Source organism: Miniopterus schreibersii (assembly GCF_964146895.1).
Source record: "Miniopterus schreibersii genome assembly, chromosome: 8".
NCBI lineage: Eukaryota > Metazoa > Chordata > Mammalia > Chiroptera > Miniopteridae > Miniopterus > Miniopterus schreibersii.
In genome coordinates, this window is record NC_138109.1 from 41,900,835 (window position 1) to 41,917,836 (window position 17,002).

General features: G+C 34.7%; 1 protein-coding gene across 2 annotated transcripts in view; it reads right to left on the reverse strand.

The window, feature by feature from the left end:
• The window catches only part of DNAI4 (dynein axonemal intermediate chain 4), a 63,431-nt gene that overhangs the window by 19,885 nt on the left and 26,544 nt on the right, over positions 1 to 17,002 (reverse strand). For both annotated transcript variants that reach the window (XM_081144701.1, XM_081144702.1), the window contains exons 6-9: positions 14,351 to 14,490; positions 11,147 to 11,341; positions 9,505 to 9,699; positions 104 to 312 (exon numbers count right to left, since the gene is read on the reverse strand). In XM_081144701.1, the coding sequence (XP_081000827.1) occupies positions 104 to 312; positions 9,505 to 9,699; positions 11,147 to 11,341; positions 14,351 to 14,490 (739 nt within the window). The remainder of the gene's footprint in view (positions 1 to 103; positions 313 to 9,504; positions 9,700 to 11,146; positions 11,342 to 14,350; positions 14,491 to 17,002) is intronic.

Below are 17,002 nucleotides of genomic sequence, written 5' to 3' on the forward strand. Positions count from 1 at the left end.
TCCATTTAAGTACCTTGCCTAATAGATAAAGGAATTTTCCTTTGGACTTGACAGTTGCCCTTAAAAGCTAGAGACGGAGTTGTTAAAATATTCGATAACTTACTGGATTTGTTTTATTCCAGGCGAGGCTGCTCACGTTAAGCCCTTTGGTTAAGTCACAGGAAAACGACCACAGCCGCTCCAGGTTGGCTGGTATGGTTGACTGCCCTGCGCCCATCTCTATTTCTTCTTCTTCTTCCTTCTTAGGCTCTTCTTCTGCCTCTTCAAGCTTTTCACCTTCTGAAAGTTCTTCAGGCTCTTCAGGTTCTGGTTCTAAAAGTAAATCGAATAAAGGGAGTAGCATTTTCTATGCCTGTAGGGCCCTGCCCAAGGATCCAAACAGCACCTCTGTCTACTGCTGACACCACAAGCCCCACTGGACCAGCTGGATCATGTGGCTCAAATGACAGCGCACCCTGCAATAGCCGCCTGGCCCTGTTACAGAAGCTTCTATGGTTCTAGGCCCCCTCAAAGCTAGCAGCTTTTCAGGTCACTCAATGAATAAGCCAGAGTAGCACATCCAAATGAGGAATGTGTTGCTTCCACAATGGGAAGAGGTCCATTGGGCATTGTGCCTCTCTTTTGGTTGTAAGAGGGGCTGGATGAAAGTATGTCTTGACATACTCCAAACCACCAGAAATTTAACTGAGGTGAAAGGCCCCTGAAACTTTGTGGGATTTATTTCTCACACTGATATGCAAATCAGTATGTTTATTTCTTGCTCACTGGATCCAGTCAGCATAATGTCATCAATGAAATGAACGAGTGTGATGTCTTGTTGAAGAAAAATGCCCCTGCAGACTAAATTACAACATAAAGCCCGAGAGTTGATATACCCCTGTGGTAGGACGGGGTCTTGTATTGTCAGCCTGGCAAGCTGAGAGCAGATGGTTCTGGTGGTTTTTACCAACAGATATTGGGGGGAAAGAAAGCATTCACTGTATAAATAAGTACACACCAGGTACCAAGAAAGGTGTTAATTTGCTCAGACAATGAAATCTCATCTGGAACAGCAGCTGCAGTTGGAGTCACCTATCATTAAGTTTATAATAACCCAATGTTTTTCTCCAAGATTGTATGTTTTCTACACAAGCCAAATAGTTGAGTTGAATGGGAGATGTGGTGGGAGTCAGTACTCCTGCATCTTTCAAGTTCTTGACGGTGGCATTAATCTCTGAAATCCCTCCAGAAATGTGGAATTGGTTTACTATTTTCATAGGTAGAGGCAGCCCCAGTGGCTTCCACTTAGCCATTTCCTACCATAAGAGCCCTCACTCCACAGTTCAACTATCAAGTGTGGAGACTCTGCCAGTTGCTAAATATTCTCTTGCAAGTATACGTTCTGGAACAGGGGAAATAACCACTGGACGGGCTCGGTGACCCACTGGACCCACTGTGAGATGGACCTGAGCTAGAGCTCCACTGATCACCTGACCTCTATGTGCCCTCACTCTCTGACTAGTGGATCACAGCGATGTTTTGGGTCTCTGGGAGCTAATGACTAATTATGTTTAGTACCTTTTTAGGTGTCTAGTAGTCATTCTTGTATATTTTGGTGAAGTTTCTGTTCAAACCTTTCACCTATTTTCATTAGACTGTTTACTTTCTTTTTATTAAGCTGTAAGTATCCTTTACAATATTCCAAATTTAAGTCTTTGATCAGATGTATGCACTGTAAACATATTCTTCTAGTCTGTTGCTTGCATTTTTTCCCTTTAACAGTTTCTCAAAGAGCAGACATTTTAACTATCTCAAAAGTCTTACCAGTTTTTTCTTTTATGTCTTGGAATTTTGGGGTATTAAGTAATCTTTTCTTATAAAAAGATGACAAACATTTCCTCTTTTATCTTTTCAAATTTTTAAATTTAAATGGTTCATTCTGAGTTAATTTAGACATACGATATGACATAGGGATTGAGGTTAATTTTTTGCCCATATAAATATCCAATTGTTTCAGCATCACTTATTTAAAAATCAGCCTTTTTCTACTGAATCACCTCTGCATGTTTGTCAAAAAGCAATTGATCATATAGGTCTGTGTTTATTTCTGGACCTACTCTTCTGATGCCATCTATATATCATCTATCCTTAGGCAAATACCACACCGCCTTGATTATTATAGCTTTATAATAAGTCACTTATAAACAGATAGGGTAAGTCCTTCACCTTCATTCTTCTGTTTCAAAATTGACTTGGTTATTCTAGGTCCTTTGCTTTGCCACGTAAAATTTGGAACCTTCTTGTCAGTTTAATTCTATTTAAAGAAATTTAAAATCATGGGAAATGTCTCATTTTTTACTCACAGTTTCCAGTTCTAGTACTCTTCATTCATTGGTGTGGATGCTAATATTTGTTATTGTCTTTCATCAATCTGAAGAACTTCCTTTAACATGCCTTGCAGTGGTGGTCTGCGAGCAACAAATTTTCTCATATTTTGTTTGTTTTTATTTCACCTTGATTATTGAAGATTATTTTCTCCAAGTGTAGAAGTTTTTTAGCACAGTAAAAATGTCATTGCATTGTCTTCTGGCTTCTGATGAGAAATTAGGGCATTATTCACTTTCTTCCCTGAATGTAATGCATTTTTTTTGGCAACTTTTAAGATTTTTGACATATTACTTATGATATGCCTCAGTCTTGTTTTTATTGTGTTTAGCTTGCTTTGGTTTTGTCGAGCTTCTTGTAATGGGTGGTTTAAAGATTTTTCAAGTATGGAAATTTTCAGCTATTCTTTCTTCAAATATTTTTCTGCTGCTTCTCCTCTCTTTTCTACCACCACGGTTCCAAGTGCATGCATGTTAAACAGCATGATCAATCTTGAGACACAGGTCACTGAGGCTCTATGTTTTTTTTAGCCTTATTTCTCTCTATACTTCATTTTGGAATGTCCCTATTGCTTTGCTTTCGAGTTCACTGATCTATAGTTTTTAGAATTCTTCAACCCATCCAGTGAATTTTTTTTATTTCAAGTATTATGTTTTTCAGACCTAGAAGTTTCCTTTGGTTCTACATGTAGCTTTCATTACTTTTCTTATATTCTTATTTTCCTTTAAATACTTAAGCATATTTTATTTATTTATTTTTTTAATATATCTTTATTGATTTCAGAGAGAGGAAAGGAGAGGGAAAGAGAGAGACAGAAACATCAATGATGAGAGAGTCATTGATCGAGCCCACAGCCCGGGCATGTGCCCTGACTGAGAATCAAACCCCGATCGCCAGGATCCTAGGTCGAAGCTCAACCGCTGAGCGACGCCGGGCTGGGCAAGCATATTCTAATATATTTTTCTTTAATAGACTATTTTTAAGGCAGTTTTAAATTCACAACAACATTGAACTCAAAGTGTAGAGTTCCCATACACTCAAACACAGATATATGCACAGCCTCCCCCAGAATCAACATCCTGAACCAATGGTACCTTTGCTACTATCAATGAACCTACATTTACAAATCATTATCACTGAAAATTCACAGTTCACATTAGGGTTCACCCTTGGTGTTGTACATTCTATGGCTTTGAACAATGGTACAATTGATATGTACCCATTATTCTAGCATCATACAGAATAGTTTCACTGCTCTAAAATCTTATATGCTCTGCCTATTCAATCTTCCCAACCCTCTAAACACTGGCAACCATTGATCTTTTTTACTGTCTTCATACTTTTGCCTTTTCCAGACTAGCATATAGTTGGAATCATACAGTATGCAGTCTTTTTAGATTGGCTTCTGTCACTTAGTAATATGCCTGTAAGTTTTCTCCATGTCTGTTCATGACTTGGTAATTCATTTCCTTTTAGTGCTAAATAATATTCCATTGTTTGGAAGTACCATAATTTACTCATTTATCTACTGAAAGACAGCCTGGTTGCTTCAAAGTTTTGGCACTTATCAATAAAGCCATTAAAAACATCTGTGTGCAGGTTTCTGTGTAGATATACTCAACTCCTTTGGGTAAATTCCAAGGTGTGCTATTATGAACCATATGGTAACAGTACATTTAGTTTTGTAATAAACTGCCAAACTGTCTTCCAAAGTGGCTAAACTTTTGTGCATTCTTACCAGCACTGAATGAGATTCTTGTTGCCCCACATCTTTGGCAGCATTTGGGGGGGGTGTTTTAAATTTTGGCCTTCTAATAGGTATATAGTGGTCTCATTTTAATTTGCAATTCCCTAATAACACATGATGTTGAGTATCTTTTTATATGCTTATTTGGCATATGTATATTTCTTTAGTGAGGTCTCTGTTAAGGTCTTCTGCCCATGTTTTAATAATGTTGTTTGTTTTCTTATTGTTGAGGGATTTTGGATAATATGTCTTTTGTAAATATTCTCCAGTCTGTGACTTTACTTCTCATTATCTTGAAAATGTCTTTCACAAACAGTTTTTTAATTTAATAAAGTAAGCTTATCAATTATTATTTTCAATGGATCATGCCTTTGGTGTTAAATTAAAAAAAAAAGTCATCACCATACTCAAGGTCATACTCATTTTCTCCTGTGTTGTCTTTTAGAAGTTTCATAGTTTTGCATTTTACATTGTGGTCTTTGATCCATTTTGAGTTACTTTTTGTGATAGGTGTGAGTTCTGTGTCTAGATTCTTTATTTTGCCTGTAAATGTCCAATTGTTGCAGTACTATTTGTTGAAAAGACTCTTTCCTTCACTGTATTGCCTTTCCTCTTTTGTCAAAGATCAGTTGACTATATTCATATGGATGTATTTCTGGGCTCTGTGTTTTGTTTTGATCCATTGATCTATGTATCTATCCTTTCATCAATGACCACACTGTCTTAACTACTGTAGCTTTATACTAAGTCTTGAAGTCCAGTAATGCCAGTCTTCTGACTTTGTTTTTTTTCTTCAATATTTACTGACTCTTCTGGGTATAATAGCCTTTTAAAAGTCCCTGCCTGCTTTCCCATCATCTCCACCACCTTTCATCTGTTTCTGTTGACTGAGTTCTCTCATGGCATGGCTCATGTGTCCTTGCTTCTTCACGTGACTAGGAATTTTTTGCTGGATGCTGTACATTGGATGTTACAGTATTGAAAGTCTGGATTGTGTTTTCTTCCTTTATACAGTGTTAAAGTTTGTTTTGAAAGGCAGTTCACTTACTTTCAGGTTAGCTTAATTTTTCTGAAAGCTTTTTCTAAAGGGTTGTTTGTTGGGGAAAGTGGCCCTTCTGGATATCTATTGAACACCCCAGGTGTGCAATAAGGTCTCTACCTTCAGCCACTCAGAACTCAAAGGTCTCCTAGTCCTGAGTAAACTCTGACACTTGTTCATCTTATAGCTCCTGGTAGTTGTTCTTTGTTTACATTCTGGAATTTTACTCCAACATGCACAACTTGTGTTTCGGCCAAAGACTCAATGGTAGATTTATGCATTTATTTCTCTTCATAGCTTCCTCCTGTCTGATTCTCTATCCTACCAATTCCAGTCACCTCAGCCTCTCTGAACTCTTATCTTTATGTGCCATAGAATAAGCAAAATGATGTACTCTACTACAATTCATCTCCCTGTCCTGTGTGTGGTCTCATAATTATCTACATTATAACTAAAAGTAGAAGTACTATTTCATCTTTTTAAAATGGTCAATGATGGGTTCCACATTGCTATGATAAGCTTCCAGTTATTATGAGTTAACTGTATTAGACTTGCCCTCCTACCATAAATAGATATAAAGCTGTATTTGAAATATGAGGTAACTTTTCAGGCACTAAACAATAGGCATTGCACAACTGTAAACACCATGGTCAACCACACTTTCAGCCTGGGACAATGACCTCACCACAGTGCTGGGAAGTGAGTGTAGCAAAACACAGCAGTCCAGCTGAGTTGCAGAGGCAGAGATAAAAGTTCAAAGAGGCAGAGATAAAAATAAGCTCCAACAACTTGATTTAAAGGTGGAGATTGTTAAACTGAGTAAAAAAATCAAGACCAAACTATATACTGTTTACAACAGATACATATTAAACATAAAAATAAAAATGTTATAAGTAAAAGGTAGGAAAAATATCTACCATGCAAATAAAAAGGCTAGGAAAGTTAGTATGGCTATATTAATGTAATGCAAATTAGACTTCAAGACAAAAAGTATTATCAGAATAAATACAGGCATTTCTTAATTATGAAAGTGCAAATAACGATTTTTAAAAAGGGTAGCATCAATAAGACAGAACACTTTTAAATTTGAATGTACCTGAAAACAAAGCTCTCAGATATATAGAACAAAATTAACAAACCTAAAGGAAAATATAAACAAAACTATAATCATAAACTAGGGATTTTAATATTACTCTCTTATTAATTGATAGAAAGGGTCAACAAAAAGTCAATAAAGGTAAAATTTTGAAAACATTAACAGCAATTTGACAAAATTAACATTTAAAGAATACCACACCAATAATAACAGAATATACAATGTTCTTGAGTATAAAACACTCTCCATATGCTGGGCCATAAAACAAGTCTTGATAAATTTCAAAGGCTAGAAATCATAGGAATATGTTCTCTGACCACCCCACAGTATTAAATTAGAAATCAATACAAAAATATAGTATAAAAATTAGTAAAAAACTTTAAAAAATACACACTTCAAACTAACCTATGGGTCAAGAAAATCCACATAAGAAATTAAAAATTATTACTAACTGAATAATTATGAAAACACAAGCTATCAAAATATGTGGGATGCAGCTAATATAGTACTTACAGGTGAATTTATAGTACTAAATACCTATCTTACGCAAGAAAAAATATGTGAAATTAATGACTAACCTTCTATCTTGAAAAACTTGAAAAAAAGAGTAAATTAAACACAATATAAAACAAAAACATAAAAGTAAAAATGGAAATAATTGAATTTTGTTTTTTTAAAAGCAGATAAAAATTGAGAAAGTCAAGAAAGCCAGGTGATTTTTTTTAAGGATTAATACAATTGAAAAAGGCCCAACTACACTAATAAAAAAAGAGGAGAAAATTCACAAATGACCAATATCAAGAATGAAATAAGTGATATCACTATAAAGCCTGCAGATATTAAAGGATAGAATTTAAGGAGAGGGTATTATGAGCAGCTTTATGCATATAACTTCAACAACATAAATAAAATGGGTAAATTCCTCACAAATTACCAAAACTGACATAGGTAGAAATAGAATATCTGAATAACCCTATATGTGTCAAAAAAATTAAACTTGCAATTTGAAAACTTCTTATAAAGAAAATTCAGTTCCAGATGGGTTCATTGGTAAATTTTATCAAACAATTAAAGAAGAAATAATACACTTCTTTTTTTTTAAAAAAAAGAAAATGAGAGAAGGCTTCCAAAACTCATTTTATATATCTATCATAAAACTGATACAAAAACTCATCATGGTCTTTACAAGAACAAAAAATTACAGAAAAATATGCTGCATAAACTCAATTGGAAAATTCTTAACAGAATATTAAAAAATTGAATTTGCCAATATAGAAAAAGGACAATACAACATAACCAAGTGAGATTTAAACACAGGGATTAAGTACTTGGGGAAAAAGCACCTGAAAAGTACTCAATGTGATTAGTCTTTAGGACATTAAAAAGATTGCCAACATCAGGTGTTACCGAGAGTATGGAGCAACTGCTACTCTTGTATTTTGCTTGTAGGATTGTAAGATGGTACAAGTACTTTGGAAAGGTATTTTTCAGTTTCGAAAGAAGTTAAACATACATCTACACAATGACTCAATAATTCCATCTCTAGGTATTTACCCAAGAGAAATTAAAACTTATGTCCACAAAAAGACACATAACAATGACCATAGCAGCTTTATCCATAATAGTCTAAAACTGCAGATAGCCCAGGTATCCATTAACAGATGAATCAATATACAAATCTTTACGGTACATTCATTAAATGAAACAGTACTTGGGGGGAAAATGAACTACTTATATATGCATCGCAAAATCATTATGTTGAGTGAAAGAAACCAGACACCAAAGAATACTACTATATGAACCCACTTATATGATATACCAAAACAGCTAATCGATGGTGAGAGAAATCAGGTGAATGCTTTTTATGGTAAGGTGTAACTAAAAAACAGCACAAGGGAATTTTGGGGATTGATGGATATATTCTCTACTTCTATTAGAGTATTAGTTACACAATCTTATATACTTTCAAAATATATCAAACGATACAGTTAAAATATCTCTATTTTATTGTGTGTAAATCTTATCTCATTAAAATACTTTCTACAATATTTAATTTCTTAGATACATTTAAAGAAGTAATCTATCAACAGTTTTGCTTTTAAAATGTCAAAATGCACAGTACAAAGTAAATTTCAACCTTATAGCTCTTTAAATATAGAATTAAAAGTTTACATATATGATGAAAATGGTAAATATCAACCTAATACAAGAGAGGGGACATAGTTTTTCAATATTCTTGGATGTATGTAAGGAAAAGGTTTACAACCATTTGTCACACATGCTATTTTGTAACCTAAGTTTTTAATGTAGGCATACAGAAGTTTGATTTTGACTTGAAGGATCAAGAAAGATGTCATGAAGCAGCCTGCCCTAATGCATACTTGAAAGATAGGAATATAATAGGCAAAGATGGGATGGGTACAAGGGTGGGTACTTTTAATTGAAATATGCTTGGACTGTCAAGCATATTCCAATTAAAAGTAAAGCAGAAATGTTTAGATTTTGTTTAGGGATTATCAGGTGAGTATAATATGGACAACTTTTAGGGTCTCCAAAGTCATACAACGAGATAAAGTAGTCCGTGTCCAGATTGCAAGTATCTTTGTATGATACGTTTGTAATTTATACTAGGCAATGGGAAGGTACTGAAGGGTTTTGGGGGCAGTTAAATGCCATGTTCAAACCTGTGTTTATGATACATCAGTATGTCAGGATGGTAGAGTGGAAAGACAATTGGAATGGAATCAAAAGATCTTGGTTGGATGTCTAGCTTTGCCATAGACTATGTAACCTTAGAAAGTTTCTATAGCCTTTATTTTGTTCATTCATATATTGAAAGGTGGAATAAGATCATCTTTAAAACCCTTCAAAATATTCTGAGAACAAAGAGGTGGAATTTGTAGCAAGGAGAACAGGAAGAATGACCCTGCAATAAAATTAGGGACAGGTGATAAAAGCCAGAACCTGGGAAGTGTTAATGGCAATGGAAAAGGAAGTCTGAATATGAGAGAATAATTTAATGCAGGGAGAAGGAAGCCACAGACGCTTATGAGTTTTGAATCCAAGGGACCAGGACTTGCTGTGGGTTCTCTAGTCTGGACTCTACTGTCACTCGCTCCCATGTTTAGTGCTGAAAGCTATATAAACACATCTTCTGATAAGTGATAACCCAGTCGAGATTACATTTAGAAATAGTAACATCGTTTAATTTTTAAAATTATTTGAGTTTGTTTAAATGTGATTATGTTTTGAAAATACCTTTTAAAATAGGAAGCTGACGATAAGCTGCAAGTTTGGGCTGAAATATATTTTCCATTAGAACTCGTTCCATAAAAAATAAGTCCTGCTGAAACTTTCCAGATTTGAATATTGAATCTGAGTAGTTTTCTTCATCATCATGCACTTTAGACAGAATTACATTTTCTATTTCCATTATAGAACTAGCTTCACTATCTGTAAAATACAAACATAATGATAAAATAATCCAAGTAATATTAGATGATTCATGCATTCTAAATATTTTAAAAATGACATTTTGCTATCACTATTTCTTTTCTTCCAGTACTCAACAACTTCAATATACATTTAATGAATATCTTTTATGTACTAAGCGCATGCAAGATATATATATATATATATATAATATACATATATGTGTGTATATATATATATAAAACACACACACACATATATATATTATCTCATTTTGGAATTCTCAACCACTCAAAAATGTACTGTCTTTTGAAAGATAAAAAATGATAACCTCATGAGGTAATTTTTATGTCTGTACATTTTTTCCAATTAAAATAAGATAATCAGTCTTCAGATAAATGTCTGATCTGATTATTGCTTCATAGGAATATTCTACTACTGTGTTAATTTTTTATTGATGCTATAATTAATTATCAAAAACTTAGTGGGTTAAAAACATGCAAATTTATTAACTTAGAATACTGTAGGTTAGAGGTCTGGTTGCAGGTCTCACTGGGCTAAACCAAGAAGTCAATAGGGTTATGTTCCTTTCCAGAGGCTCTAGAGGAGAATTTATTTTCTTTCCTTTTCCAGCTTCTAGAGGCCACCCACGCCCTCCCCCATCTTAAAAGTCAGGCAACATGGCATCTTGCTGATCTTCTGTCATTGCGTCTCCCTCTGACCACAGGTGGGAAAGGTCCTCCACTTTTAAGTACACATGTGATTAGATGGAGCCCACTTGAATAATGCAAGAAAATCTCCTCCTTTGAAGATCTTTATTTAATCACATCTGGAAAGTCTTTTTTGCCATGTAAAGTAAGATATTTATAGATTCCAGGGATTGGGATGTGTACATATTTGGGGAACTATTATTCTGCTTACCACACTACTTAGCACACTCTTATTTAAAAAAACAAAAACCAAATAAAGGTCAGTCCTACTTCCATGAAGATGGCATAGACATATTTTTGCCTGTTCCTCTTGCTAAAAACAACTAAAAATCCTGGAATATATGTGACAAACATAAAAAGGCTTTAAAAGTCTTTGGAAGAAGGCAGAGCAACTAGATAGAGTCCTGGGAACCTAAGGAATGACACAGTTGTGAATTCTCTGGGTTTCCTTATGGTCACATATATTCCAAATATAAAGCTCAAGAAGCCAGCAAATTTAATAAAATTGAATTTGTAATTGCAAAATTCCCCCCCCCCCCAAATCCCCAGGCACAGATAGTTTTACTGCAGAATTCTACCAGACATTTAAAGAATGAACACCAATTCTACACAATCTCTTCCAGAAAATAGAAGGGGAAGGGAAACTTTCTAATTCAATACTTTTCATGTTCCACCAGAAAGAAAATATTATAACTGCTAAAAAGAGAATTTATTGAAAATATCATGTGAAAACCTCATTCAAAAAACTGAAATCTTACTTTTTTCTGTAGTACTTCCTAGCCCTTTTCGGTCCTGATCTTTAGGAGGTACACTTGCTCTGCTGCTTGAATCAACTACAGATCGTTTTACACTTGCTTTACTGCTTGAATCAATTATAGATTGTGTTACTGGTAAGGAGGAAACTTCCAGAGCATTATAAGAATCATACAAATCCCAACCAGTAGACATTATGCCTAAAGAGACAGAAAGGTAAAAATTACTGGAGACCAAATTCTAATATTTCAGCTTATACATAAACTAGTCATAGCAAAATCTAAGATATCTACAGTCTAGGAAAAAAAGTACTACTATTTAACCACAAAAGTACCAGTGCAGGAAGTGAATAAAAATTAAAAAGAAATAGATCATGAAGACAACTTAAAAAATCCTTAGGCATCACACTCTTAGCATCTCCAAATACCTTACTGTTTTGGTGACAGCTCCAAATTATCCTCACCATCCTTTCTGACCCCCACACCTCCCTCCTCTTTATCCCAAGTTGGTGCAGCATAATCTCATCTGTCTGTGAGTTGATATGGACTCAGACAATCATGTTATAACAAGGTTTTAATGTTCCTTTACTATGGTTAACAGATAACATGTTATATTCTGCAGAGCTTTTCCTTTTTAATTATCTAATTCATTTTATCAAGAAAAATTTTCTATATGCTTATGTGAAAAGATCATACATTTTGGGGAAATGATAGACTGTTCTCAAAAAATTGGTAGACTAGTATGGTTTTTAACTTCTCTTTTAAATTTTTTGTTTATATTTGTTCAAACGGGCAAATATAACAATGTCTCAGGAAAAAAGCTCCCAACACTTCATTGCTGATATAAAAATGAAAGGCTTATATAGCAATTATTTTATCAGTGACCACATAACAATATATTCCTACATGCTAAACTTACTAAACTTTCAGTTAAAGTACAGTGATTTAATAAAGAATTTTTCCCTGAAAATAAAAACAGGATCTGGATCTAACAAGTGCAACTATTTCATTGTTAGCAGCTTTTTCATAACGTAAAATGAAAGATTTCTGGTGTCTAACAAGGTTTTCAATTAGTAGGAGGGTTAACTTACATTTTATAACATTTCTATCTTATTGAGCTTAATAATATCTAGCAAAATCATACACGGAATAAATACCTACTGTATTTTGCTGAATTGGAAGGGGTATAATGTCCATGTTCATGAAGTAAAAGATCATAGAAAGAAACTGTCTTTGAATATTGAATTAAAAAAAAAAGAATGCTCTACCCTAGCTGGTTTGGCTCAGTGGTTATAGCGTCAGCCCATGGGCTGAAGGGTCATAGGTTCAATTCCGGCCAAGGGCACATACTTCGGGTGCACACTTGATACCTGGCCCTGGTCAGGGGCATGTGCGGGAGGCAACCAATCGATGAGTCTCTCTCACATTGGTGATTCTCTCTCTCTCTCTCTCTCTCTCTCTCTTTCTCCCACTCTCGCTGAAAAGCAATGGAAATAAAATCCTTGGGTGAGGATGGAAAGAATGCTCTGCTTAAAAAGAAAGAGAGAACAAAATTACCACTCGTAGATGAGGACTCCCAGGAAAAGATAATCAGAACAGTCTGGGCCATAGTCTGACTTCAGCTTCCTTGAGAGTCTAGAGGAGCCACTTATAGGGAAAATACAGGGTAAGACCATAAATAAGTCCCCCGAAACAGAGTTTAACCCACTGAGGGCACCTGACAAGCTAGACACTGAATGTCCAGTGAAATAAAGATCAGGGTAAGTGGGCTGCTCTATATTTTCTATTCATCATGGTTTCTCTGAAGCTCTCCAGAGTAAGGTAAAACAGAACATGTCTGTGCAGTGAAATCCGTTTTCTCAACTTACCAAGAAAGGCCTATTGGAAAGGAACTACATTAAGAATGATAAAGGCAAGCTAGATACAGAGAAGAATCTGGGCAGATTCAACTGGGCATTCTATCCTCAGGTTTAGAAGATAGGACTTGGGATTTCCAGTTCCGTAATTAAGGAGCTTGGAAGTCACCATTCGGTCCTAAGAACAAGTGAAAAGCTAAACAGACTGAAAATCAACAACTCGTCTTGGATCTAAAAGAGAGGTAAGGATACTGCTGCCCCCAAGAGTGAAGAGATTAACAGGCAAATACAGGAAATCATGGCTTATTTGGAGCCGAGACTCAGGAGTGGAGTCCACTGTGGGAACCAGTGCTGGGGCAGGAAAACCTGGATTGTATTATCAGGTTGCTGGAGAACTCCACAAGATTTTGGAGAATAAAATATGCAAAACTGCCTTACCACTTGAGAGTTACGAGTTAGGCAAAAAACAAACAAACAGAGAGACAGACAAGTACATCAGTCCTTCAGATAAAACAGTCAAACCAAATTCCTTGAAAAAAAGGTCTGTTCTGCTCCCTCTCAAACCAGGAGCCAGGGTCTCATACTGGGAAGGCAGGCAGCTGTCTTTAAGACAAACCTTTCCCACTATTAAGTTCTTCTCTTGATTTAGCATTTGCCTAGAAGTTTGTCTTTTAAAAGAACTAGCTTATAGTTTTGCTGAGTAACAAAGGCCATTAAGATTATAACCTTTCTTTTAATTACCACTTTGACCACACTTCACTATTTTGGGCTATGCAGTGCTCTCAGGGTTGTTAATTTATAAACATTAAAAGATAGTAGTAAGAGAACAAGCTCTAGAGCTAGACTGTTTAGGGGTATCATTGTCTTCAATAATAGCTGAGTGACCTTGGGCAAGTGAGCTTGTTTCTTCCTCTAAAAAATGGGGGAATAATAATAGTACCTACCTTGTAGGGTTGTTTTGAGAATTAAACTGGTTAAAGGTCTAGAATAATGTAAAAGGCCTAGAATAATGTCTGGCACATTTTAAATGTTATTAGTTGTACATGATAGTCTTTGTAATATAAACAATTAGTCTTTATAAAGTTTCATAAACATTTGAAGAGTATAAAGTTCTGTGAGATAGTTTGTATGAAAATCAAAATTGATAATTATGTTATTCAAATATTCTCTATCTATTACTGGTTAACTTATTTGTCAAATTCTGAAAGCTGTACATCACAGTACCCAGTTACTGTTGTGATTTGGCAAATTATTTGTTGCTTTATATATTTTAACATTTACTTGTTAATTGACAGATTCAGAGAATGTATATCAAAACATGGTAGTTTATCAAGCAGAATAAAACATAAATTACCTTTCTCTTCCTTTATAATTTTGTCACATTGAACATCTTTATTCTTCGGTGCTCCATTAATAGTCTGCATCATTCTTTCAACATATAAGTCATTGCCTATTCTATTTCTACAAAGGTTCTCATAATTCTTGTTTCTATAGCTATAAAAAACAAAGTATACTCAGTTCATTAATAAAAATTTATTACCACACATGTCATCTCTCTATATTATGCATTTTCTTAAAATTATCTTCCCAATGTGGACTGTACCAAAAAGTAAGAGATCAAAAAACTCCTTAGGAAGAGATTGCATTAAACTAACAACAAAGGAGTTCTTTATGATATATCTCCCAACTTCACTAGTACTTTCAGTGGCCACCAAAAATATGTTAGCACTATCTCCACATAGATTTTATGAACTTTGATATGGACACTTAAAGCTATAAATTTCCCTCAAAGTACTACTTATTTTTTGTATCATCCTGTAAGCATTACTTTCATAATTGTTTAGTTCTGAGTATTTAAATTTCCATTATGACTTTTCCTTTGATTCATGAAGAATTTAGAAAATGTACTTGTTAACTTCCAAATGTATATGTGAATGTGTTTATGTTTTAGTTGAGACTTATTAATTTTTATCTTCATTCCACTGTGGTTAGAGAATTTATTTTGTATACCACTTCTTAGACATTTTTTTTTTTTTTTTATATCCTTATTGATTTTAGAGAGAGGAAAGGAGAGGGAGAGAGACAGAAACATCAATGATGAGAGAGTCATTGATCAGCTGCCTCCTGCACGCCCCCGACTGGGGATTGAGCCTGTGACCCGGGCATGTGCCCTGACCGGGAATCGAACCCCGATCGCCTGGATCCTAGGTTGACGCTCAACCACTGAGCCACGCCCAGCCGGGCCACTTCTTAGACATTTTTGAAAGTGTTTCATGGCCTTGTGCATGGATGATTTTTATAAATGTTTCATGTGTGCCTGAAAAGAGTGTGTGTTCTCCAATTGTGGAATGTAGAGTTCATGTATAACTATTAAAATATATTTTTGGTTCAAATTATCTACATCTGTACTAATTTTTATCTGGTTGACCTATCAATAATTGATAGAAGTATGTTTAAATATTTTACTTTAACAGGATACTTATCAAGTTTCCAATTTTTACTTTATATATTTGGAGGTTTTTTATTAGGAAAATGCAAGTTTAGAATTATTATAAGTTTCTGTCATTATGAAGTGACCTCCTATATCCCTAATAATGCTGTCCGTTTAATTGTTTCTCTGTAGATGATATGTTCTCTTTTTTCCTTCTGCTTTAAAATCTTTTAATATTTGATATTCAATACAGTATCATACAATGCACTAAGTTCTTTTGGTGTGTATGTAGATTTATTTTTATTTATTTCTTTTTCTGTAGAATGGTGTCTCTAAATAGTTTGGGAAAGTCCTTAACCACTTTCTTTGCTTAGTACCTCTCCTCCATTCTCTTTATACTTTGCCCTTTTGGAACTGAGGATATGTACATTAGACATTTATTCTATTGTCAATATCTTTTTAAATTTGTAATACTTTATATACCATTCTTATTTTTTATATTATACAAATTTTATTTTGTATAATTTATCCAGATCTATGTCTGTACGGTATTCAGATCCAATTTATTAAATCTATATTCAATTATGTCTTATTTAAATTTAATATTTACTTTATTTATTTATTTATTTATTTATTTATTTATTTATTTATTTATTTATTTATTTTTGTTCCAAATATTACAGATGTTCCTTTTTTTCCCCATTGACCCCTTCTACACCACACCCACTCCCCTCCCCAGGTCTTCACCACACTATTGTCTGTGTCCATTGGTTATGCATATATGCATATAAATTCTTTGGTTAATCTCTCCCCACACCCCACCCTCCATCTTCCCTCTGAGATTCATCAGTCTGATTCATGCTTCCATGCCACTGAATCTATTTTGTTCATCAGTTTATTCTGTTCTTTAGATTCCACATATAAGTGAGATCATGTGATATTTTCTTTCTCTGCCTGGCTTATTTCACTTAGCATAATTTCTCCAGGTCCATCCATACTGTCCCAAAGGGTACGAGATCCTTCTTTACAGCTGCATAGTACTCCATGGTGTAAATGTCCCACAGCTTTTTTATCCACTCATCTACTGATGCACACTTGGGCTGTTTCCAGATCTTAGCCATTGTGAATTGAGCTGCTATGAACATAGGGGTGCATATATTTTTTCTGATTAGTGTTTCAGGATTCTTTGGATATATTCCTAGAAGTGGGATCAATGGGTCAAAAGGCAGCTTCACTTTTAATTTTCTGAGGAACCTCCATACTGTTTTCCATAGTGACTGCACCAGTCTGCATTCCCACCAGCAGTGTACCAGGGTTCCCCTTTCTCCACATCCTCGCCAGCACTTGTTGTTTGTTGATTTGTTGATGGTAGACATTCTGACAGGTGTAATTTTAATTGTGGTTTTAATTTGCATTTCTCTGATGATTAGCAACGTTGAGCATTTTCTCATGTCTCTTGGCCATCTGTACGTCTTCTTTGGAGAAGTGTCTATTCAGGTCCTTTGCCCATTTTTTAATTGGATTGTTTGCCTTCCTCTTGTTGAGTTGTATGAGTTCTTTGTGCACTTTGGAAAT